At 37.7% G+C, this 24,901-nt stretch overlaps 1 protein-coding gene across 1 annotated transcript; it reads left to right on the top strand.

Annotated features, from left to right (window-relative positions):
* Positions 1 to 423: 423 nt before the first annotated feature.
* On the top strand, positions 424 to 24,702 carry IL13RA2 (interleukin 13 receptor subunit alpha 2; the record flags this gene model as incomplete). Its single annotated transcript, XM_084258993.1, has 10 exons — positions 424 to 482; positions 2,375 to 2,499; positions 5,021 to 5,172; positions 7,199 to 7,352; positions 7,901 to 8,021; positions 14,263 to 14,447; positions 15,345 to 15,487; positions 17,173 to 17,320; positions 23,786 to 23,901; positions 24,652 to 24,702. The coding sequence occupies 10 exons, from the start codon at positions 424 to 426 to the stop codon at positions 24,700 to 24,702; spliced, it is 1,254 nt and encodes a 417-aa protein (XP_084115119.1).
* Between the last annotated feature and the right edge of the window lie 199 nt (positions 24,703 to 24,901).

The raw sequence follows: 24,901 nt of genomic DNA, 5'->3' as shown, positions 1-24,901 counted from the left end.
TTTGAACATGATTTTGAAGATGCCATTTAGTTCTTATTTGTGTAGTTCATGTGAAACTTGTGGATTTGGGCTTACACAGTAGTCTGTGTAATTAACAGTATTCCATCTTAATAAAGTCCTATGATCTGTAAAAAACAAAACAAAACAAAACAAAACAAGACTGTTCCAGCCTCTGAAGAAAGAAGACGTACCGGAAGCTGAAAGAAAAGGAAAAGAAGCATCCAGCAGCCGACCTCCCAGAAGAGAAAGGAAGCTGAAGACCTCTGTCAGAGACTGGGCCTTCTGTCCTGTCTCTGACATTGCCTAAAAGGAGTGCCAAAGTCTCTGGGCCTGGAGTCAAAATGTGTTGTTAACATTTGGTGTCTCTGACATGGCCTCAGAGAGACCATCAGTGACCATCACTGCTGTCCAGGGCTGTCTGGCATGCTGGTAACAGTGACTGGTACTCTGATTGTACTTTTAGTGGATGCTATCTGGGTGAGGTAGCACCATTTGTGGCTCTCGTAAGCTCTTTGTTTCTTCTGTTTGTAAAATAAACCCCATAGTTGTTATTCCCAGAGCTTGAGGTCCTTGCAATTGTGCGTATGGGTGAGAACCCACAGGGAGTAACCTGTCCTCTTATCCGGCACTGTCCTTTGTTCGGCTATAGCCCATAGGCCCCTGTACATTGTATTGCTATAGCCCTTGGTTTTGGTTTTTGGCCTTTTAGGGCTTTTTTGATACCTCTCTTGTCTTAGAGCCTGGGCCAGTGGGTAGTCATTCTGACATATCTTGGTATCCCATTCTCCTGCCCTGACCGCCCCTGTTTCATGTCCTGCTTAATTAACTTATGCAGGAGACAAAAAGATACTCTTGGAATATTGGGGTAAATAACTTTTAATCCTTAACTTCCTGTGAAATTGTTGGTTCCAGTAATGTAGACTAAAAGAGACAGTAGAGCTCAGAACAGTGATTTTTTTCCTTGAGAGTATTTTTAGACTGAGGATATGAGTCCTTTGTTTTGATCATAAAGCCGATATTCTTCAAGAATAAAATGATGAAATTCTTGTAAACAACCAAACTGGTCTTTTGTTTGCCACCCAGGAAGGCAAACTCTGAACCATCAGGATGTCTTTGCACAAAGGAGTTTATTATACAATATGGCCACCAAGGGAGTCTGTAGTTTAATACCCGAAAAAGAATCCAGGTTTTCAAATGTCAGCATTGTTATGATTATATGGGAATGGAAAGAAATGTGAGGAGTTGTTGGCCATGAAGGGGGTAAAGGGCTTTCCATTCCCACTAAGGAGGTGCTGGACAGTGTAGGCCTCAGGAGTAACAATATTTATCTTCTTCAGCAGAAAGTGTTCCTTTGTGGTTAACAGCCTTTAAAGGCCAGCACATGCTTGTCCTTGTGTTATCAACATTGGGAGGTGCACGGAGGGTGGATTGAGGGAAAAGAAGAAAAAGTGCTTATTATTTGATTCTGCTTACTTTAGCTTTTCTAACAAAACGTTTAAGCTACAGGTTGGGGGGAAATATGGCTACATTCCACGGCAATGAAATACTTTTGTCATATTAAGAAAGGGGTGATAAGTTCAGATTTATTCTTTGGAAAATTTGTGCTTGCTATATGTGGTGTGGAGAAAGGTTTGGAGGTAGGAAAGACTGGATAAATAGATCCCCGATGATAAGACCCTCGACTTAGGAAGTGGTAATGATAATGAAGTGATTGAATGGGAGACAGAGGAGTTGAGGAAGACTCCCAGGTTTCTGGTTTGGGCAACAGAGAAGATGGTGATTTTATTGATATAGGAAACACGGGGAAGAATGGAACAGATGCTAAAGTAGAAGATGATTTAATATTAATGAAGAAATGGGGTACATTCTGTTTTATCTGAGGATTTGGTGTAGATTTGAAGCTTTCTCAGCAGTCAGATAACTCAATACTTTTTATCTCAAAAATGTGTATATGTATACATCAGTGTCTTGTCTGTTGCTGGGGAGAGGGTTGCCATGGAGACTAATGATGTCATAACTTCCCCTGTGAGCAAATAAGCATTTTGGTGGGTGTGGCTCAATCTTCAGGCTAAAAACTGCTTGCAGCCATCCTATCCTTAGTGTGCATATGGTGTGTAGGGAAGTTTGTGTGTGTAGAGGGTTCGGGAGTGATGGAAGGATACAGGTGTTTGTTTTACTTTGTTTTTAGCCTTATAGGAAGAATGAGGCAAAATCATCCCTTTCAAGTTATATTGACTCCAAACTTGACTTTTTTTTTTCTATTTCCAGGGTTCAAAGGAACAGTTTCCCCAATTCTTGGTTGAAAGGACACAGAACAATTGTACTTTAATGACATTTAGTCATTTGGTTAAAATGTTATGTTTTTCCTTCTCAGAGTGGAAATTCCTAAGTATTGTCTCCAAGAAATGGCACTCATTCGTATTGTTATTGGATGCCTATATACCCTTGTTATTTGCACAGCCTATGGTTCTACTTTGTCTTCAAACGCTGAGATAAAAGGTAAACCAACAATAGAATAGTTTTAAAATTAAAGGTAACTGTCTTTTCAATCTACTTTCTGAATGAGTATAACAAGTAGTTGGCTTGTTACTGAAAACATTTCAGAAAAGATACATTCTTATTAATTTTTCTCATGTATAAGGTAGCTGATAAAAAACAAGCATTTGGTGGGATTAAGGCACTTTCATTACATTTTGTACTGTCTTTTCTAATAAGTAGGTTAATTATCTGAAAACTCATTGCCTGGTACCTAAGTAACTGGAAACATTCCTTAGTTATTGTTCTCAATGTCTAAGACAATTAGATAAATAAAAAGTATATACAGAAATTTAAATTTTAAAATTATAACAGAATTATTAGACTATATCTCATGAACTCTTATTACTGAAGGTACCAGAGCAATGCATTTGACAAAAGATTTCTAACCATAAAAATTGTAACAACAGGATTGTTATCTCATCCTCACAGAGACCTTCCTTATGTTCATGGGGGCCCCTCACATAAGGATTTGTGCCACAAAGCCTTTCTGTGGATTCTTCACCTCAATAAATATTATGATGTAAAGTATTAAAGTGAACAACAGGCAGAAATGAGAGGAAATTATTAGCAAAATAGCAACATGATGGCACACTATAGTGCTTCTGTAACTGGAAGACTGGAGTTCGGGCCACCTGTCACCACCGAATGCCAATAAAGTAGAGACAGGAATTGAATCTTTAAAGTGCGCTTTAATCAGACAGACGGCAATCTGGAAGACGAGGAGTAAACACCCTAAAGAAACCACCTTCCCATTTCATTTCCAGCTGCCTTTTTATAGTGAGTTGAACCAAGAGAGTTCAGCAGTAAGCTGGCCTTCACTGCTGCCAAGAGATCTTGATGTCCAGCCCTCGGAGCGCCTTATCGCCCTCCTGGACATCTGGCCTCAGGCTCCTCCCACTGTGCTGAGGCTGGTCTGCAGGTAGCACTGGCTCCCCACACTCCTGCAGATATGTCCTTGGGCTGGAAAGTTAACTCAGAGCAGAGAGGCCATAAGCAATATGTATGTGCAGGTTTCCTACTACACCAGCATAGCTTAGCATCTCACCCGATCTACTCCCCCTCCCTAGACCCTATCACTTCTAACTTGCAAGTAGAAAAGTGTAGAACTGTTAGACTTGTTTTATTGTTTTATTTTATTTTTTAAAAGATTTATTTATTTATTTATACAAGCACTGGGTACAGTTAGAAGCGCGGGAGGGTGAGAGAACCCACCAGAGCGGGGAACAGAACAGGCAGACTGACGAAGTACATTGCTGAGGGAAGCAGCGGGCAGCAGGAGGGCTCTGCACGCCATGTGGGACCTTCACAGGCAGCCTGGGATCAAACAGGCACTGCAGAGGCTGCGGGCAGCTTCGCAACCCAGCGCTCAACCGCTGTGCCACCAGGGAGGCCCCTTGTTTTGTTGTGTTAGATCATCATATGAAGGGACTATTGTCTTCCACTGCTCCTCCCCTCCCCATGGACTGTTTTCCTATGTCACTCTACTCAGTTGCCTCTCACTTTTTCTTGAATGCTTTGACAGAGTGTCTCTAGTTTGCCGAAGACTAGGGTTAGCTCTGTAACTAGAGGAATCAGTGAAGTAGAATGGACCAACCAGATCTGCCTGTTCTCTAAATTCTTAAGGCATTTAGCTGTAGTGGTCATATTTTCTATTTCCTATCCCTTTTTGTGTGTCCCATGATGTTATATGCATATAGTAAACACTGAATCGATACTATTAGCTTTTAGAGATACTTTTTGCTTTTAGAGAGATTTATGTAATCAAGTGTTTGTGTCCTAAATCAAATTCTGGTCTATATGATCACAGAGATAAACTCTATGCTAAATTTCTTGTTGCTATGAAAATTTAGTGTATAGCTACACAAGGTCACATTTTGCATATTCAATTTCTTAAAAAGGGGACAACTCTAGCGGTAATCTACTTTTATTTGCTGTAGTTTACTATATTTTACCAGGTTTTAGTGAGATATAATTTTTCTAACATAAAATTCACTCTTTTAAAGTGTCCTGTTACTGGTTTTTTGCATAGTCACAAAGTTGTATAATAACCAGCACTATAAAATTACAGAATATTTACATCACCCCCTCAAAAGAAACCCATATCCATTCAACAGTCATGTCTCATTCTCCCTTCACTCCAGCCCCTGGCAACCGTGAATCAATGGTCTCTGTGGGTTTGCCTATTATTGATATTTCATAAAATATATAAAATATATTTCATAAAATATATTTCATAAAATATTGATTCATAAAATATGTGGTCTTTTGTGACTGTCTTTTTTCACATAACATAATTCTTTCAAGGTTCGTCCATGTTTTAGCATAATGGTACTTCGTTCTTATGACTAAATGATTTTCTATTCTATACATGTACCAGAGTTTCTCCTTTCATCAGTTTGTGGACATGTGGAAATAATCTAGATGACCAATCTTTCTCATAAGATACATAAAAAATTAAAATACTCTATTGATTTTATTTCAGTTAATCCTCCTCAGGATTTTGAGATCGTGGATCCTGGATACTTGGGTTATCTCTATTTACAATGGCAACCTCCATTGTCTCTGGATGATTTTGATGAATGCACAGTGGAATATGAATTAAAATATAGAAATATTGATAGTGAAAGCTGGAAGGTAAGTAAAGCATGCACTTATGATATCAGTGATTATTAGTTTTCTTCTTATTCCTGGTGTCAGTGTCCAGTCTAATTCCCATATCTCAATAGTTAAGATTAAAATATGACAAGCTGTCATGTCTGCTGCTATCTCCTGCCACGTCTATTTTAATCCCACCCATTTATTAAGATGACAGTTGGGAATTACAGGGAAAAAGTACTTGGTCCCATGGCCTATGGACCTACCAAGTACTTACACATTATGCCCTATTTTACAGTTACTTATAAACTTATACATGGATCTTATGTATAGACTGGTGAGCTTTCTCGCTGCAGAAATACAGACTTACTTATCTTTGTACTCTTCCCACAGACCACAGGAAGTGCTCAATGCAAATTTATTGAATTATGAACTACTTAGATAATCAACAAGCATGTTCATTTAAAGATTTCTGTTGCACAAGATATTCTGTTACCTTCCTAATTTAGCAAGTTATTTTCAAGAAACAATTCAAATTGAGCATTTATTGAGGCACTTTTTGTGCCAGGCACTCTTCTAGGTATCAGGAATAAAATGATAAATTATAAATGATTTTAGTCCCTCTAGAAATTACAAGTTATCTGACTTTCTCTGTATTTTAAACTTTATATGACTCCTGAAGAGTTTGTGTGGTAATTGAAGGGTGATAAACTATTTGTCATCAAATATGCATATGATATGTGAAAATTACCTCTTCAATGTCAAGTTAGTTATAGCTGCAGTTCTGTGATAGAGCCTATTTTTCACTTCTAGAAGATTTTTGGGTTTCTTTGAATAAAATGTTAAAGGTTTAAATGTTCTAATTAAATGATATATAGAAAGAGACCTGTCAGAAATATATATGGAATATTGTATCGAACAGACATCAGGAATTTCTCAGATATTAGGAAATCTCCATGGTACTAATGACTTCTTAGCCTTATTAATATAGCTCATGATGCCACCACTACTTCTATTTTTATTTATGTACTATTTATTTATTGAGGTAACGTTAGGATTCCTATATCTGGTATTACCACCATATTGCACCCACCATCAAATCACCCATAGTCCATCACCATAGTCCACTGTGCTTCCTTCCCTTTTTGTTCTTACACCTCCCCACTTCTCTCCACTCTGGATGTTTCAGTTCTATTAACCCTGCAAGGGTTAATTTTTAAGCTTGTCTTTATCTGACCCTTAGTTTGATTTCTTTATATGCCACATGTTAGCAACACCATCTGGTATTTACCTTTCTCTTTCTGACTTACTTCACTTAGCACAATCCCTTCCAGCTCCATAAATGTGTCTGCAAATGGCATGAATTTATCTTTTGTGATCACTGAGATTTAACATTCCATTGTGTATATAAACAACATCTTCTTGATCCACTCATGTGTTTTTGAGCATGTAAGTTGTTTCCATAGTTTGGTTACTGTAAATAGCACTGCAATAAACATGGGAGTGCAAGTTTCCTTCCAAATTACTATTTTTGAATTTTGGGGGTTGATGCCTAGGAATAAAATTACTGGGTTGTATGAACGATCCATTTTTAGTCTTTTGAGACATCTCCATACAACTTTCCATAGGGACAGACCAGGCTGCATTCTCACCAGCTGGGTAGAAGGATTCCCTTTTCTCCATATCTTTGCCAGTACTTGTTGTTTCTGGTCTTTTCAATATGGGTCATTCTCACAGGTGTGATCTGGTATATCATTGTGATCTTGATTTGCGTCGCTTATGATAAGTGATGATGAATATTTTTTCGCGTGTCTGTGTGCAGTCTATGTTTACTTTGGTCCCTGTTTAGCTCTTCTGCCTATATTTTCATTGGGTTATTTGTTTTCTATTTGTTGCCTTTGATATCAGTCCCTAGTCAATCTCTGGTGGGAAAATATATTCTATCATTGAGTAGGGTCTCTTTTCACTTTAGTTATGGTTTCTCTCATTGCATCACTACTTCTAAGTGTGACTTCATCTCTCTCTCTCTCTCTCTCTCTCTTTCTCTCTCTTTTATATCAAACAGACCATCATTACTAAGAATCTACATTACAAAGATGGGTTTGATCTTAACAAAGGCATTGAAGCAAAGATTCACACACTTCTGCCAGGACAATGCACAAATGGATCAGATGTTCAAAGTTCATGGTCAGAAGCTACATACTGGACATCACTACAAGGTTAAAACAAAGCTCTCTTTTTCATATTTAATAATGGCAGAACAATCCACAAAGGGAGTATGTTCTTTAACTCTTATATTTTAGATTATATGTATAATAGAGTATGTTATAAAATAAAATCCTTTTTAGGAGTAGGTAACTGACCTTTTTGAATTCTTTAAATCAACAACTACCTTTGGCAAAGCCTACATCTTTTTTGGTCAATATAGTTCCAGATTTTGGAGTCATATTACTAAGAATGCATGTGAGTGTTTGCTCAACTGCTCAGAGCATCCAAGGATGATTAATTTAGTACTTTTGCATATGTGTATACTTGTATATGTGTATACTTGTACCAGTATATAAGTCCCTAAAGGTTTTTGACTTTGCATTCCCCACTTAGAGTAAAGTGGCTTCCTGCAACTTTTTAAAAAAATGCTCCTGATTAAGTTGATTTGATTGCTAAATGAAATGGAGAGGTGAAAGGAAATGCAATCAAATTGCATGGTGATTTCTCAAATGATTCATCACCATACCTTCCAAGTATTCACAATTCATTTATTTGTTAGGAAATCTGGACACTAAAATTCAGGATATGGATTGTGTATATCACAACTGGCAATATTTATTCTGCTCTTGGAAACCTGGCACAGGTGCTCTGTTTGATACAAATTACAACTTGTTCTACTGGTAAGTGTTTTTATTTTATTTTTTATATCTTGGGATTTCATTCCAAGTGCTACCTGCTTTAGGCTTTGAAGTAGTCATGAGTTTTATTTATTTATTTTAAAAGATTTATTTACTTATGCATATAAGAACTGGGGTATAGGCCAGAGGTGTGGGGGGTGAGAGGATTCACCAGAGTATCAGAGTGGGGAGCAGAACAAGCAGATTGACTGAAATACACTGCTGAGGGGAGCAGCGGGTGAGACAGGAGAGGTCTGCTGCTTCATGTGGGTCTGCCTGGCTAAGGATCAAACTCAGTGCTGCAGAGGCTGCGGATAGCTTCATAGTTTGTGTCTTAACCCCTTGTGCTACCAGGGAGGCCCTGGTAAGTGTTTTGTAATTAAACTTACTGATTAGGAAAATATGTGTCAAAATTAATTCACAGTATGAGTAACTGTTATTTTCATTAAATTAAATTAATATACATGTTTTTGAATTGTATCTATTTTGGAGATTGTTTATAATTATTTGAGGTTTTCAATGAGAGTAAATAGGTTTAGGCTATAGTTACTAAAAGGTGCTCTAAGGGTGATATGCAATTGTTGTTTCTGTATTGGATTAAGGTTTTTGTCCTTTAGTAGTTGGAGTTATAACCTTAAAATTTTTAGTATACTTTATATCCTTCCCTATTAATAAATCAGTTATCTATTAAACTGGATCTTTTCTTTTCCTTACTTCCCTATCTTTGTTGTTACTGAGGCTTTTAAACTTTGAATCATCTCGAATATACTATCTCCTTTATTCCTTAATTTTATGATAACATTAATCACTATGTCTGACACTACTTTACAAGGGTGTACACTGGTTCTTTTCATTCCACATCTAGATAAGCATTATGACTTTCCAAATGATGGTCTTTCGGCTTCCTGTTCTGCCAAATTTATCTTCCTATACTGTTGTTTTCATGTGTCACTCTTTTTGTCAAAAGCCTTCTGTGCCTACTCATTGTTTCCTGCAGAAAATCTAGGTTGGCATTCAACACTCTGCCTCACTGTATTACTGCCTTTTCAACATTACCTTCTACTCTTGTTACTGACCAAACTGGGTTGTATTGCTCACACTCAGACAACCAAACTCTGAACCATGGGCTTGTTCCACAATGGAAGCATTTTATCAGCAAGTGGCACCACACTGAGAGAACAGCAAAGTCAGTAGTCAGAAAAGACTGCCTCCCCAAGTGGTAAGTGAAGGAAGATTATATAGGAAAGAAAGGAATGTGGGAACATGCAAGAGTGAAGAATTTCTTCACCTTCAGAACCAGGGTGCTGGACTCAAGACTATTGATGATATAAAATGACCCTCAAGTGTTCATCAGGCACTGATTTTTTTTTAAATAATAAATTTTATTTTTATATTCCCCCATACAATTGCAACCCCCCCCATTCTGACCCCAATCCCTCCCCTCCCGCCCCCCACCCCCCAAAAAGTGTCTCTGGTTCATAGTTTTTTGTTGATTTTGATCTTCACTTTCTTATAGTTATTCATTTTCCTGGTCCCTTATTTAGGTTTTCTAGATTCCTGCTATTAGTGAGAACATCTGTTATTTTTCTTTTTCTTTTTGGCTTATTTCGCTGAGCATGATCCCTTCTAGTGCCATCCATGTTGCTGCAAATTGCATGTGTTTATCTTTTTTGAATGCTGAGTAATATTCCATGGTATATATGTACCACATCTTCTTGATCCAGTCATCTATTTTTGGGCATTTGGGTTGTTTCCAAAGCTTACCTATTGTAAACAGTGCTGCTATAAACATAGGGGTGCAGGTGCTCTTTGGGATTGATGTTTCTGTGTCCTTTGGGTAAATACCTAGGAGTGGAATTGCTGGATCATATGGAAGCTCTATGTTTAGTAGGTCCAGAAATCTCCACACAGCTCTCCATAGTGGTTGGACCAGTCTGCACTCCCACCAACAGTGCAGGAGAGTTCCTTTTTCTCCACAACCTCGCCAACATTTGTTGTTGCTAGTTTTTTTAATATGAGGCACTGATTTTTTTTAAAGACTTATTTATTTATGTATGCAAGAGCTGGGGTACAGGCCAAAGGTGGGAGGATGAGAGGATTCACCAGAAACAGAGTGGAGAGCAGAACAGGCAGATAGACTGAAATACACTGCTGAGGGGAGCAGCAGGCAAGACAGGAGAGGTCTGCTGTGCCATGTAGGTCAGCTCCTTGGCTGGAATTGAACTCATGCTGCAGTAGCTGCGGATTGCTTTCATAGTCCTGATGCTTAACTCCTTGTGCCACCATGGAGGCCCCAACAGGCACTGATGTTATCGCATCCTTGGAAAGAACAGAAATATCTCATTAATCATTAGGCAACCCATCATCATGACCCTGAGAAATGTAGTACAGTGGCTTCTAAGGCAGGGCTCATATTCCTGGTTCAGGCCCAACCATACTGTCACCAGTGTGCTTGTCCTTCTGCATTTAGAACCATTTCTATATTTTTTCTCATTAGTGTATTTTTTATTTTATTTTTTTTAAGATTTATTTTTATTTATTTATACAAGCACTGGGTACAGTCAGAAGCGCGGGAGGGTGAGAGAATTCACCAGAGCCAGAGCGGAGAGCAGAGCAGGCAGACTGATGAAGTACACTGCTGAGGGGAGCAGTGGGCAGTAGGAGAGGTCTGCGCACCATGTGGGACCCTTGCCCGGAGGCCGGGGATTGAACCAGCGATGCAGAGCCTGCAGGCAGCCCCGCAACCCAGCGCTCAACCACTTCGCCACCAGGGAGGCCTTTTTTATTTTATTTTTTAAAAATATTATTATCATTATTATTATTTTTATATATCTGTTTTACATCATGTTATGATCTTTTATACCTTTGTGTGCATTGCTATCTAAAATGCACCCTGGCTTGCCCTTTTGCCAATTGTTATCCACGCTTCTAGGCCCAGCTGATACTCAGTTTCATTAACCTTTTAACTTATTTCATCATCTTCTGTTCAGTTTTTTCCTGATTATATTTTTCACCTATTATATTTCTTAATCACTTATTACCCAGATAGTATTCAAATTTTTCTCATCTATACATACTTTGTCTCCCCTCTTAAAATTTTAAGAGATTGATAGGCATGAGCAATTTATATTTCTTTGAGTACCTCTGCTGTGCTATGCCCATAGTAGATTTATCAGTAAATATTCATTAAATGATGATAGCATTGGTAAACTGTTGTAGGGCAGCCCTGATACAAAACGGGGTGCCTGACTGTGGGTCCTCACCCGTGCGTTTAAAAGGATTTATCAATACTCTACTGCAGGCACACGTGAAAGGTTAATAAAAGGTTTATTTACAAGGGAAGGGGAAATGAGGAAACGTACAACTCAGGGAGAAAAGTGGGAGAGAAAGTTTTAAAGGCGTCCTACCTGATCCGCTGATCTGGAATCCCAAATGGCACCCTGAGAGCTGGCCGAGAGCCAGGAGCCGAGAAGCCAGGAGGCGAGCGAGAGAGCGAGAGAACGAGCCCCTTCAAGGCCACGTGTTTGGTTTTTTATACCAACCCTGGCTGCTTAACTCCACCCTAGGTCCCTGCCACCTTCCCTTTGGTGGTGACAGGATTTGTCTTTCCCAGTGTCCTGATGCCTTTGGTCTGGAGTGGGGTTGGAGTCCACAAAGCCTGTATGGGATTAGCTCAGGACATCCTTTCCCCCTAACAAACTGACAGATAAGTCTCAAAATGTCTACATTTATTAGATAACAAAAAAAGGGAGAGAGGACAAAGAGTTACTCTTTGTGACTGAGTTTCAGGCCCAGATTATGATGGCATTTTGCCTTAGTAAAGTTTATATGAAAGTGGCAAGTTATAGACTGTTATCAATGTTGAGAACTGGGTTCTAATCTCTACTCTGTCCTTGCTTAATGTGATGGTCTTGGCTAAACAATGTACCCTTTTGTGGTCTCAATTTTCTTACCTGGAATTGGGTGCATCACTTGTTAATATCTAACTCACTGTTCATTAATTCAAAAATATTAAGTATCTTTTTTTATAATATATATATATATTTTTAAAGATTTATTTTATTTATTTATACAAGCACTGGGTACAGTTAGAAGCGCGGGAGGGTGAGAGAATTCACCAGAGCCAGAGTGGGGAACAGAACAGGCAGACTGACAAAGTACACTGCTGAGGGGAGCAGCGGGTGGCAGGAGAGATCTGCGTGCCATGTGGGACCCTCGCGCAGCAGCCAGGGATTGAACCAGTGCTGCAGAGGCTGCGGGCAGCTTCGCAACCCAGCGCTGAACCGCTGTGCCACAGGGGAGGCCCTTAAGTATCTTTGAAATACCAGGCACTGTTCTATATAAAAAGGACAAAAATGTGAATAAGACAAAGTCCCTTCCCTTTCATACATTGTAGTTCATGTTTAACATAACTTCGTCCTCATCTTTGTAAAGCAGTGGGGGTAAATGTTAACATTTTAGAAACTGGAAAATAAAGGCAACCTGAAGTTTTCCACTGTCACAAGTAAATCTGTGTAAAGTCAAGGCTAGTATTCAAATCCACCAATTAGGCAATTAGGTAAACTAACTAAGAAACTAAAATTTTGCAAACTCTGTGTAATTTAAACACATGGCATAAAGTGAATTCACTAGTGTCTGAATATTTTCACCAGCACTTGATCAGCTGCTGGATTGGCCTCATTTCAAAAATGGTTTTGAATACTTCAACAGATAATGTCATAGTTTGTATTGCAAACTATTTTTTTAAGAAAATGAACCAGGCATTTGTTACTTTGGAAATTGGTAGGGAAATCCCCCCTAATTCCTACTAGCTTTATTACTGGAAGGAGATTAATTTTCAATGCTACAGCCAAATTCTTGTCTAAGAGAATGGGAAAATTAGATATGTACTTTGCAAATGACTCTTATTTTTCTGTTTGACCCTCTGTTGGGCTTTTCTGAGGTTTATATGTTGGTGTATATTGTAAGTTTAGAGAATTTTTTATTTTTATTTTATTTTTTAAAGATTTATTTATTTATTTATACAAGCACTGGGTACAGTCAGAAGCATGGGAGGGTAAGATAATTCACCAGAGCCAGAGCGGGGAACAGAACAGGCAGACTGATGAAATACACTGCTGAGGGGAGCAGGGGGAACGGCAGGAGAGGTCTGCACGCCATGTGGGGCCCTCGCCTGGGGCCGGGGATCGAACTGGCGCTGCAGAGGCTGCGGGCAGCTTCACAGCTCAGCGCTCAACCAGGGGAGACCCTGGTGGTGCAGGCGGTTGAGCACAGCCCTGTGAAGCTGTCCACAGCCTCTGCAGCATGGGTTCAATTCCTGGCCCACCAGGGAGAAACCCCTATGGTGCGGCAGACCTCTCCTGCCTCTCCCGCTGCTCCCCTCAGCAGTGTATTTCAGTCATTCTGCCTGTTCTGCTCCCTGCTCTGTCTCCTCTGTCTCCTCTCACCCTTCTGTGCATTTGGCCTGTACCCCAGTTCTTGTATGCATGAATAAATAAATCTTTAAAAAAATAAATAAAATCTGCTTCCTTATAAAATAAATTGCCCAGTACACTATCAAGAAGGCAGTACCATGCAGGGTTTTCTATATAAAATCCAGGTTTTCTTAATAGGAATCTTAGCTTTTGATTCACAAATTCTGTGATTCACAAAATCAGTATAACCTAAAAACCTGAGTAAAAACCCTTGCCTTGTTTTGGAATCCTTACCTTATTTTTGAGATTTTGTAAAGACTCCCACCTGATTGTAAGCTCCAGGAAATCATGTGCTGTGTTGGCTTTCCTTATTATTGTACAACTAGCACTTCTTATAGGATCTGGCACATAGTAGACACTCAGTAAATGTTGCATGCTGTTAAATGATTTTTAAAATTTACTTGGTATCTTAAGAATTGAAAATTTGGGGCCTCCCTGGTGGCACAAGGGGTTAAGCACACCACTATGAAGCTATCCACAGCCTCCATAGCACGAGTTCAATCCCCAGGCAGCCAGGGAGATACCCACATGGCACAGCAGACCTCTTCTGTCTCATTTGATGCTCCCCTCAGCAGTGTATTCCAGTAAATCTTCCTGTTCTCTTCCCCACTCTGTCTCTGGTGAATCCTCTCACCTCCCAAACCTCTGGCCTGTACCCCAGTTCTTGTATGCATAAGTAAATCTTAAAAAAAAAGAATTGAAAATTTGAGTGCTGTGATACTAGAAAATATTGGTAAAACAATTCTTAATAACTTTTTTTTTTTTTACAGGTATGAGGGCTTGGACCATGCGTTAGAATGTTCTGATTATACCAAGGATAATAAAATAAATATTGGATGTAGATTTCCCTATTTGGAGTCATCAGACTATAAAGATTTCTACATCTGTGTTAATGGATCATCAGAATCCAAGCCTATTAGATCCAGCTATTTTGTTTTTCAGCTTCAAAATATAGGTGAGGCAAACAACCCATAAACATTCTATTTTAGGCCATTTATAACCACATGGAAATATATAGACATATATACATAACTACATCTCTCTCATACACACACACACACACACACGCATGTTGGGGGTGGGAGGATGTGGGGAAAGGAGTCATTGAAATGTAAAGCCAGAAAAATGAGGGATAAGTTGTACTTTTCACTTAGAACTTGAAATTAATTACCCAGCTGTAAAGAAATTTTGCTCCTTTATAGTATTTTTTTTCTAGTGTTAATGATGGAGCAGTTATGGAATCACTCATTCCCAAGGCTTAATTAGCAAATGGTTGGATGTTTTCTGAATCTGTTTTTTTTTCAGTTCTAACAATTATGAGAATGACAAATCAGTCATTCCAGATTTACCACTTTATGTCTGACTTTGGACAAGCTACAAAACATGTTTCAATTTACTCATCAATAAAATAAGAATAGAGGCCTACCTCTTAGGTTTACTGTGAAACATGAATGAATTTTATGTAACATCCCTGATTCCTTGCCTGTCACATCAAAACCTCTAAATAAGAATTAACTATTAATAAAAATAGTGGGAACATTTGTTGAGGTAGTTGTTTCTGTTTCTATAAAGTGGGAAAATGACTGCAATGATTTGAACCTTCTAACTTTTCTCTTGGACTTAACTATTGATAGATATGTGACGTTAGGCAATTAGTTTCCAAAATAACTTTCTCAGCAAACTATTTTGATTAGGAAGCAAATTTGATTTTAATTCACAGTATAGAGAACCATCTTGAGCCACCTAATTTATCCCTGAAGGCTTCTGTTATTAGGTGTCCCCAGCTTGTCATAAGGGCTACTGCTGAACTTCAACAGTCTCCATGTTTAAATGGTTTCTTTTTGCTTTTCAGTTAAACCTTTGCCACCAGACTACCTTAGTTTAACTGTGAAGAATTCAGAGGAGATAATCTTGAGATGGGACTTGCCCAGAGGCCCCATTCCAGCCAAGTGTTTTATTTATGAAATTCAACTCACAGAAGATGATACTGTCTGCGTGGTATGAACATTGTATTTATTAGGGAAAGCTATAAACACAAGCTTTTAAATAAAATGGTCAACATGAGAACCAAAAATCAGTTACTATCCACGTAAAGATTAGAGCATACTCTGTTACCTTAGTTTAATTTCTAAAAGACTAAATAATCTAGTAGATAAAAGAAAGATGTTTGTAATTTGGAAGCATAATTAATCATACTAATTTTAAAGCTACATAGGACCTTAGACATGATCTACTCATTTGTTTCCAATTTTATGTCAATAAAGTTGCCAAGTGAGGGCCTTCCCTGATGGCGCAGGCAGTTGAGTGCTGCGCTGTGAAGCTCTCCGCAGCCTCTGCAGCACCGGTTGGATCCTGGCTGGCCTGGGAGGGTCCCACATGGTGCGGCAGACCTCTCCTTGTCTCCCTGCTGCTCCCCTCAGCAGTGTGTTTCATCAGTCTGCCTGTTCCGTTCCCCACTCTGTCTCTGGTGAATCCTCTCACCCTCCCGCGAATCTGGCCTGTACCCCGGTTCTTGTATAAATAAATAAATAAGTCTTTGAAAAAAAAAAAAAAACCAAAAAAATGAAGTTGTCAAGTGAATACATAAAATGGATTGTGAAGAGGCCACAAGTGAAAAGAAAACAAAAACCCACAAACATAAAAACCACTTTTTGAGGAATAACCATCACGTTAAAATTAATGTCTGGCAGGGCTACAGGAGAATTACTTGTTACAGGGGAAAGGAGCTAAGACGGGGAGTAGCCAATAGTTGCACAAGTAATTAATGTTGGTCCCCAGGCATCAACAACTCGGTGATGCTTTTAGCTTCACATAGTTATATGTTAATTTTACTCATTGGTTTCCAATTTAGAGAGTGGTGGAGACAAGTAAGTTAGCCATTAATTTTGATCAATTTTATTTCATATGTGGATGAGAAAACTGCTAGCTGAATTGATTTTACTAGTCCTGAGAAAGTGAATTGACTTAAAATCAAATTACATGCTAGAACTAAAAACCAGATCTTATGCCCAGTCTCTTCAACCTTCACATTATGCTCATTCCCAATAAGAATTGCAACAAAGAAAACCTCTCTTCAGATCTTTGACATAGACAAAATTTAAGTAATTACTTTAGTGGTTTTCTTTTTTTTTCTCCCCATCATCTAGCTTTGTGATATTCTCCAATCTGAGGATAGTTGCATGTCAGGTCCTGAGCACAAATTTTGTGGTGGTTAAACTAAGAATAGGGGAAAGTTGCTTTAGGTATATGAATTCATAGTTTCCATAGAAACAACATTTGCGTGATAATTTTTTTATTGCTAACTCAGTGTACTGTAACACCCCACTTTATGGAATCTGGGAAATTAGAAGTTAATCCAAATACAGTGTCATAGACATCAAAGCTAACTAGAATTTTTGCCCTGTCACACATGCCCTTTATTGCAGGTTGAACCATTATCACTTTAGAAAAAAATTTAAAATATAGGTAAGGAAAGGAAGAAAAAATTTGAAAAAAAAAAAAAAACAATATAAACCCACCATTCAAAGAGATCACTGTTATGATTTTGGTATACCCCTTTCTTCCAGTCATTCAATGTGTATGTTTTAGGCAACAAAACCCACTTTGAAAGGAAAAATAAAATGGGACTCTAATTGCAGTTACATCAAGTAATGACTTTTTATTTTTTGCTTGGCTTTCAGACTACTACCACAATTGCGAATGAAATGTATATCACAAGAACATCAAAAGAAAGCCAGCAATTATGCTTTTTAGTAAGAAGCAAAGTGAATATTTATTGCTCAGATGATGGAATTTGGAGTGAGTGGAGTAAAGAACAGTGCTGGAAAGGTATGAGATAAAAGAATAATTACTAGAGCCTCCCTGGTGGTGCAAGGAGTTAAGACGCAACTTATGAAGCTATCCGCAGCCTCTGCAGCACGAGTTCGATCCCCGGCCAGGGAGCTAACCTACACGGCGCAGCAGACCTCTCCTGCCTCCCCTGTTGCTCCCCTCAGCAGAGTATTTCAGTCAGTCTGGCTGTTCTGTTCTCTACTCCATCTCTGGTGACTCCTCTCACTCCCTCATCTCTGGCCTGTACCCCAGTTCTTGTATGCATAATTAAATAAATCTTTAAAAAAAGGAATAATAACTAAATGACTGGAGCCATTTGCTATCAAAATTAATTTTCTTTCAGCATATTTTGTAATTATGAAAATCAGAAAGCTCTTGTGTACATAGTCCATAAAGAAGACAAATTAACAAGCACCTTAATTAAAAATATTTACTGAAAATCTATATTCACTTTTTTAATTAATTATTTTTTAAAAGAGGCATGTATTATTTATTTGTTTGTTTGTTTGTTTATACATGCACTGGGTACAGTCAGAAGCACGGGAGGGTGAGAGAATTCACCAGGGCCAGAGCCGGGAGCAGAGCAGGCAGAAGGACCGAAGTACACTGCTGAGGGGAGCAGCGGGCGGCAGGAGATTTCTGCGCACCATGTGGGACCCTCCTCCAGTGGCCGGGGAGCAGCCGGGGATTGAACTGGTGCCGCAGAGGCTGCGGGCAGCTTCGCAACCCAGCGCTCAACCACTGCGCCACCGGGGAGGCCCTATATTCACTTTTAACTTGAAGTCAAACTAGTAGTTTAACTAAGAGTCATTATGCTTCTATTATTAACATTCTTGCTTTTCTGATTGTCAGCTAGGGAATATGCTAGTTCAATTTGGGGGAGCACCTATTTTGATTAATATTTTCTTATGCTTTCAGTTATCAAGAGAACAGACATCTTAAAGCAAGAACACTTGTTTTCGAATATCTAGCACTGTAATATTTTTCTAATATGTCATTGCTAGTAAAATGCATATTCCATTCATTTCCTATGCTGAATTAAAGTGACTTAGGGTTCTCCCTGGTGGTGCAGGGGTTAGAGACAGCCCTGTCAAGATACTCCCGGCCACTACAGCATGTGTTTGACCCCCAGCCGGCCAGGGAGCAACTCACATGATTGTAAGCTCCAGGAAATCATGTGCTGTGTTGGCTTTCCTTATTATTGTACAACTAGCACTTCTTATAGGACCTGGCACATAGTAGGCACTGAGTAAATGTTGCATGCTGTTAAATGAGTTTTAAAATTTACTTGGTATCTTAAGAATTGAAAATTTGGGGCCTCCCTGGTGGCGCAAGGGGTTAAGCACACCACTATGAAGCTATCCGCAGCCTCCGTAGCACGAGTTCAATCCCCAGCCAGCCAGGGAGATACCCACATGGCACAGCAGAGCTCTCCTGTCTCATTTGCTGCTCCCCTCAGCAGCATATTCAGTACATCTGCCTGTTCTGCTCCCCACTCTCTCTGGTGAATCTTCTCATCACCTGGGCTTATACCCCAGTTCTTGTATGCATAAATAAATAAATAAATAAACAAACAAACAAATCTTTTTTTTTTTAAAAAAGAACTACGTCATCCCAGTTTAAAAAAGAAGTGACAGGATAAAAGATTTAAACCAATAGCATATAAACTCAGAAGACTTGAAAGTGAAACAAAAGATAATCTTTCTTCATAGTATATTAGCTTTAGCAATAGAAATTACTAATATTTGTTGAAAATTGAAGGAAATTAATTAAACATTGCTCTTTCCAGTATATGGATATGCAGACATAGATACAGATACTAGTATTTATATCAATCACCTCCTCTCATGTTCCTATATGATGGAATCAATCTCTGTTTATTATTTCCCAATGAATATAGAGCTATCATTGTTCTGTCAAGTAGGAAAAATTTTCCTTCTACCTTTCTAGGTTGTTTGGCTGGTATAATTATTAAACTGATATAAAAGAGATTAACAAGAAAAATAAATTTAATTATACATGTATGGGAACTCCACAAAAATTTGAGACTCTAGACATTTAGGCAATTGGGGTTTATATGCCATCCTGAGCTAAAGTGAAGGGTGTAGTGGCCTGGAACTTCAAATGGTAGGATTTACAGGAAGATAGGAAAAACAAATGTTTGATAAACAAATTTTGCCTTGTCACGCAGAGACAAAGGGATGCAGAGATGAATTTGAACAAACAGGCATTGTTCGTTCCCCAGCCTACCATACCTAACTCATATTCCTTGTATTTATCAGTGGTGATAGCTCCCTCCTGGGACAGACCTAATTACTCTACCTAATTACTCTGAACGGGTAAGAGGGAGATAAAGAAAAACTTCCTTGAGCCTGTTGTTTCTTAAAAATAATCAGACATATTTTGGAGGGGCAAATTTTGCTCCCTCATAATTCCTTTTTACTCAGCAAATATTTATTAAGCATTTATTAACACATGTTAATGTCCTCATGGAATTTTATTCCCAACTTGAGTAGAGACAGGTAACAAAGAAACAATATAAATAATATAATAACCGAAGGGTATGGAGAAAAATCAGGAAGGGAGAGAACCCCTTCAAGAGAAAGGGAGAGAACCCCAAGTCAAGAGATCTATAAAATCAGAAGGAATGCTTAGTGGTTCTGCATTTTGTCATTGTTACAAGAAATCTGGAACCTCTGTGGAACTGATGTGTAAGAAAGTCATATCCTAAATTACATTTTGTCATTAGTCAATTATGCGAAAGTGGATAGTGTCAGTTTCTAGTCATTTCCTGGAAATATATATCTTTCATGTATTTTGGAACTGTGATATGGATTACAGAGATTTCTTTTGCCCTGACAGGTATCTCTTGATAAAATCTTAACTTTGAGATAAGGATCGAAGAATTTTCTGGATTCATTGGTCTTATTTCTTTAAGACAATACATTTTTGGGAAATATATCTTATTCAGAATTTGTCTTTATGGGAGCTATTAGAAACTGAAGAAATAAGCCTGTTTTTCCCATTGTTAATTTTTGTGCTAAAAAGGCTTATTAAGTCATTTCTCCAGATTATATGGTTGCAAATTTAACTGGGGTGAACATATGAATTTCGCTGGTAATTTTCTAGTAGAAACAAATATTCTAAAGGAATAGGATAAAGAAAAAAGTGGGGAGAGACTACGTTCTGGTCTTGGATTTAAGATTTAAGATGCTTCAAGAGGTGTGGGAGATACTAGTTTTGGAAAGATAAGATTTGCCTACTTTATATGTTTTAGTGATTATTCATTTTTTTTTCAAAAATTTCATATACTTTTAAAAAATAATTTTTTTAAATTAAGGTAACATTGATTTAGAACACTATGTATAATTCGGGAATATAGGATTCCATTTCTTCACACCATACATATTCATCAACAAGGCATCCAGGGTCCTTCACCATAGTCCATTAAGCGCCCCCCCCCCCCCGCCACACTTTGCTCCCCATCTCCAGCCCTCTTCTTCTGGTAGCCTAAGTTCTGTAATCAGATTTCTAGGGTTTGCTTTGATTCGGTTTGTCTGTTCCTTTCTTTTATTTCTTTATGTTCCACATATGAGTGAAGCCACCCAGTATTTGTCTTTTCCTTCTGAATTATTTCACTTAGAATAATCTTTCCAGTTCCATCCATGTTTCACAAATGGCAAAAATTAGTTTTTTTAAATATATAGAGCTCAGTAGTATTCCATTGTGTGTATATATATATATTTCTTCCATATATATATATATATATACACACACACACACCCCACATCTTTTTTTCAACATTTATTGTTTTTATTTATTTATTTATTTATTTTAAAATAAATTTTATTTTTATATTCCCCACACAATTGCAACCCCCTTATTTTGACCCCAATCCCTCCCCTCCCCACCCCCCACAGAGTGTCTCAGGTTCATAGTTTTTTGTTAATTTTGATTTTCACTTTCTTATAGTCATTCATTTTCCTGGTCCCTTATTTAAGTTTTCTAGATTCCTGCTATGAGTGAGACCATCTGGTATTTTTCTTTTTCTTTCTGGCTTATTTCGTTGAGCATGATCCCTTCCAGCACCATCCATGTTGCTGCAAATTGCATGTGTTTATCTTTTTTGAATGCTGAGTAATATTCCGTGGTGTATATGGACCACATCTTCTTGATCCAGTCATCTATTTTTGGGCATTTGGGTTGTTTCCAAAGCTTACCTATTGTAAACAGTGCTGCTATAAACATAGGGGTGCAGGTGCTCTTTGGGATTGATGTTTCTGTGTCCTTTGGGTAAATACCTAGGAGTGGAATTGCTGGGTCATATGGAAGCTCTATGTTTAGTAGGTCCAGAAATCTCCACACAGCTCTCCATAGTGGTTGGACCAGTTTGCACTCCCACCAGCAGTGCAGGAGAGTTCCTTTTTCTCCACATCCTGGCCAACATTTGTTGTTGCTAGTTTTTTTTAATATGTGCCATTCTCACTGGTGTAAGATGGTATCTCATGGTAGTTTTGATTTGCATTTCCCTGATTACAAGTGATGTTGAACATTTTTTCATATGCCCACACACCACATCTTAATCCATTCATCTGGCATTGAACACTTAGATTGAGTCCATAATTTGGCTATTGTAAATAATGCTGTAATAAACATAGGCATGCATATATGCCTTTGAATTAGTGCTAGATAATATGGTAGATCTATTTTTAATATTTTCAGTAACCTCCATATTATTTTTCATAGAGACTGGACCAGTCTACATTCCAACTAACAATGTAGGAAGGTACATTTTTCTCCACATCCTCACCAACAATATTTGTTTCTGGTCTTTTTGATATGGGCCATTCTCACTGGTGTGAGATATTGTCTCATTGTGGGTTTGATTTCTATGTCCCTGGTAATGTAAATGATAATGAGCATTTTTTTTTCATGTGCCTGTTGACCATCTTTATGTCTTCTTTGGAGAACTGTCTGTTTAGCTCTTCTGACAATTTTTTAACTGGATTTTTGTTTTTTCCTTGAGTTGTATGAGTTCTTTGTAGGTCTTGGATTTTAGCCCCTGTCAGATGTATGATGTGTAAATATTTTCTCCCATTTGGCATGGTGGGGTGTCTTTGTTTTAATGTAGTTTCTTTTGCTATTCAGAACCTTTTAGCTTGATGTATTCCCATTTGTTTATTTTTGCTTTTGTTTCCCTTGCTTTTGGAGTTGTATTCCCAAAGACATAAGTGAAGCCAATGTCATGGAATGTTTTGCTTATGTTTTCTTCTATGTACATTATGGTTTAAATATATTTAAGTCTTTAATCCATTTAGAATTAATTTTTGTGTATGGTGTGAGAGTGGTCTAGTTTCATTCTTTTGCATGTGGGTGTATAGTTTTCCTAACACTATTTGTTGAAGAGACTTCTTTCTGCAATGTGTGCTCTTAATTCCTTTGTCATAGATTAACTGTCCATATAAGTGTACATTTATTTCTAGGCTTTCAATTCTATTCCCTTGATCTGTGTGTCTATTTTTGTTCTACTTCTATAATGTTTTGATTACTATAGCTTTGTGATGTAGTTTGAAGTCTGGGAATGTGATACCTCCATTCTTCCTCTTTTATGTCAGGATTGATGTGGCTATTCTGGGTGTTTTGTAGTTCCAATAAATATCAGTAATGTTTGTTTTATTTCTTTGAAGGATACCATTGAAACTTTGGTAGGGGGCCCCCCCGGTGGCGCAGTGGTTGAGCCCTGGGTTGTGAGGCTGCCCGCAGCCTCTGCAGCACCAGTTCGATCCCCGGCCACCGGCGAGGGTCCCACAAAAAAAAAAAAAGAAACTTTGGTAGGGATTGCACTGAATCTGTATACTGCTTTTGTAAGATGGCCATTTTAGCAATGTTAATTCTTCTTGATTGCTTATTTCTTGCTATGCAAAAGAACCATAAAAACTTCATCCCTAAAAAAAGAAAAGACCTCAGTTCTTTACTTTCTAAAATACAGGACAACCTTGAAAATGTATTTTTTAAAGTAATGACTATATCAAAATTATTTCTTTTTTCCCCTTCTACCAAAACCACCCATGCCCATGTTTTTTAAAGACTAGCGCCATCATTCACAAAGGACTTTTATTGAAGAGCAGATGTTTCTCATTACAGCACTATATGATATAAATATTTGACTATTGAGAATTAAGAATTATATGACATCACATAAGAAAATAAGAATTGGGCTTTGGTAAGTTATTTTACTAAGTGAAATGATGTCACAGTTTAGTAAAAATCTGCATAAATGAAAGGGATACTATACTTAAAGATAACTGTGGAATCTATGCACTGGAAAACATGGTAGATGTTGTCAAATGGTTTAATGTTATTCACCATTCACTAGTTTATTTATAAAATAGTTCAGTTTTAAAAATAAATTGTAAATATCTAACCCTTCTTTCTCTCTCTTTTTTAAATTTTTAACCCTAGGTGACCCATGGAAGGAAACATTGTTGTTTTCTTTGATTCCACTTGCTTTTGTCATATTATCTGTTTTGTTAATAACTTGTCTGGTTTTATGCAAACACAAAACTGTAGTGAAAATGGTAAGTTTAATAATACTATACTGTTTAGTATGAGATAGTAGGTAATAAGAATGTTCTGTACTTAGGAATGATGGACTTACATTCTATAATTTTGCCTGTACACTGTGGGTATACAATTGATATAATATGGATTATGATGATGTCCTCAGAAAATACAGTAATTGCAAAATTTACCATGAAGTGTTACATTTTGGGTTGAATATACTTTTGTTGCAACATAAAAATGATTTAGAACATAAAACACTACCTTTACATTAGGAGAAAATATAAGAGTTACAGGAGAAAAGCAGGATTGGGAAAAAGGAAAGAGTGACTTAAAGACGATATAAACTAAAATGTATTACTAGTGTGCCACAGGCAAAAGGTCAGCTAACAATTAGGAAACACGGTGCCTACCCTCCAAGAGGTCACACTCTACTTGTGAGAGACAGGCTCCATGCAGAAACTGTAACCTGCACTATGAGCTGATTTTAGATGATTACTTCTTGAATTGTACACATAATGTTCCAGAATTTCAGAAGATGGAGTGATTGCTATGATTTGTTGTTTTTAAGGAGAAATTGTGACTTAAGGGAAAAATATTTTATTGCTAAATATTTTAAAGATAAAGTGAAATGTGAATGTGTATGAAATGTGCCTTACACATTTCTGAATAATTTATTGCCTGTTTCTCTTTGTTATTCATCTAGCTGAAATAGCTTTTGTTATTGATGACCATTTGTGAATAATGGAGCTCTTTCTTAATTTCAGGTATTTCCTATGAAAAAGGAAGCATTTTCTCATCAAGAAACACTCTGTTGACTCATCAATTTTCAATCTTATACCCAACTATTAGCTATGTCTTACCAAACTGTATTTTTCTCTAGAACTTGAATAAAATCTTATACTGAAAGAATTATTATCTTTATATAGGCTTTAGTGTATTCAAACCCTCAATAGTAAATTTTCTGGATTCCATTGAGAGGTTTTTTTACCCTCATTAATCCACAGTATGTGTGCT

The sequence above is a fragment of the Talpa europaea genome (assembly GCF_964194135.1).
Source record: "Talpa europaea genome assembly, chromosome: X".
Taxonomy (NCBI): domain Eukaryota; kingdom Metazoa; phylum Chordata; class Mammalia; order Eulipotyphla; family Talpidae; genus Talpa; species Talpa europaea.
Note: the sequence above shows the minus strand (reverse complement) of the source record. Positions and strands in the feature narration are given on the sequence as shown.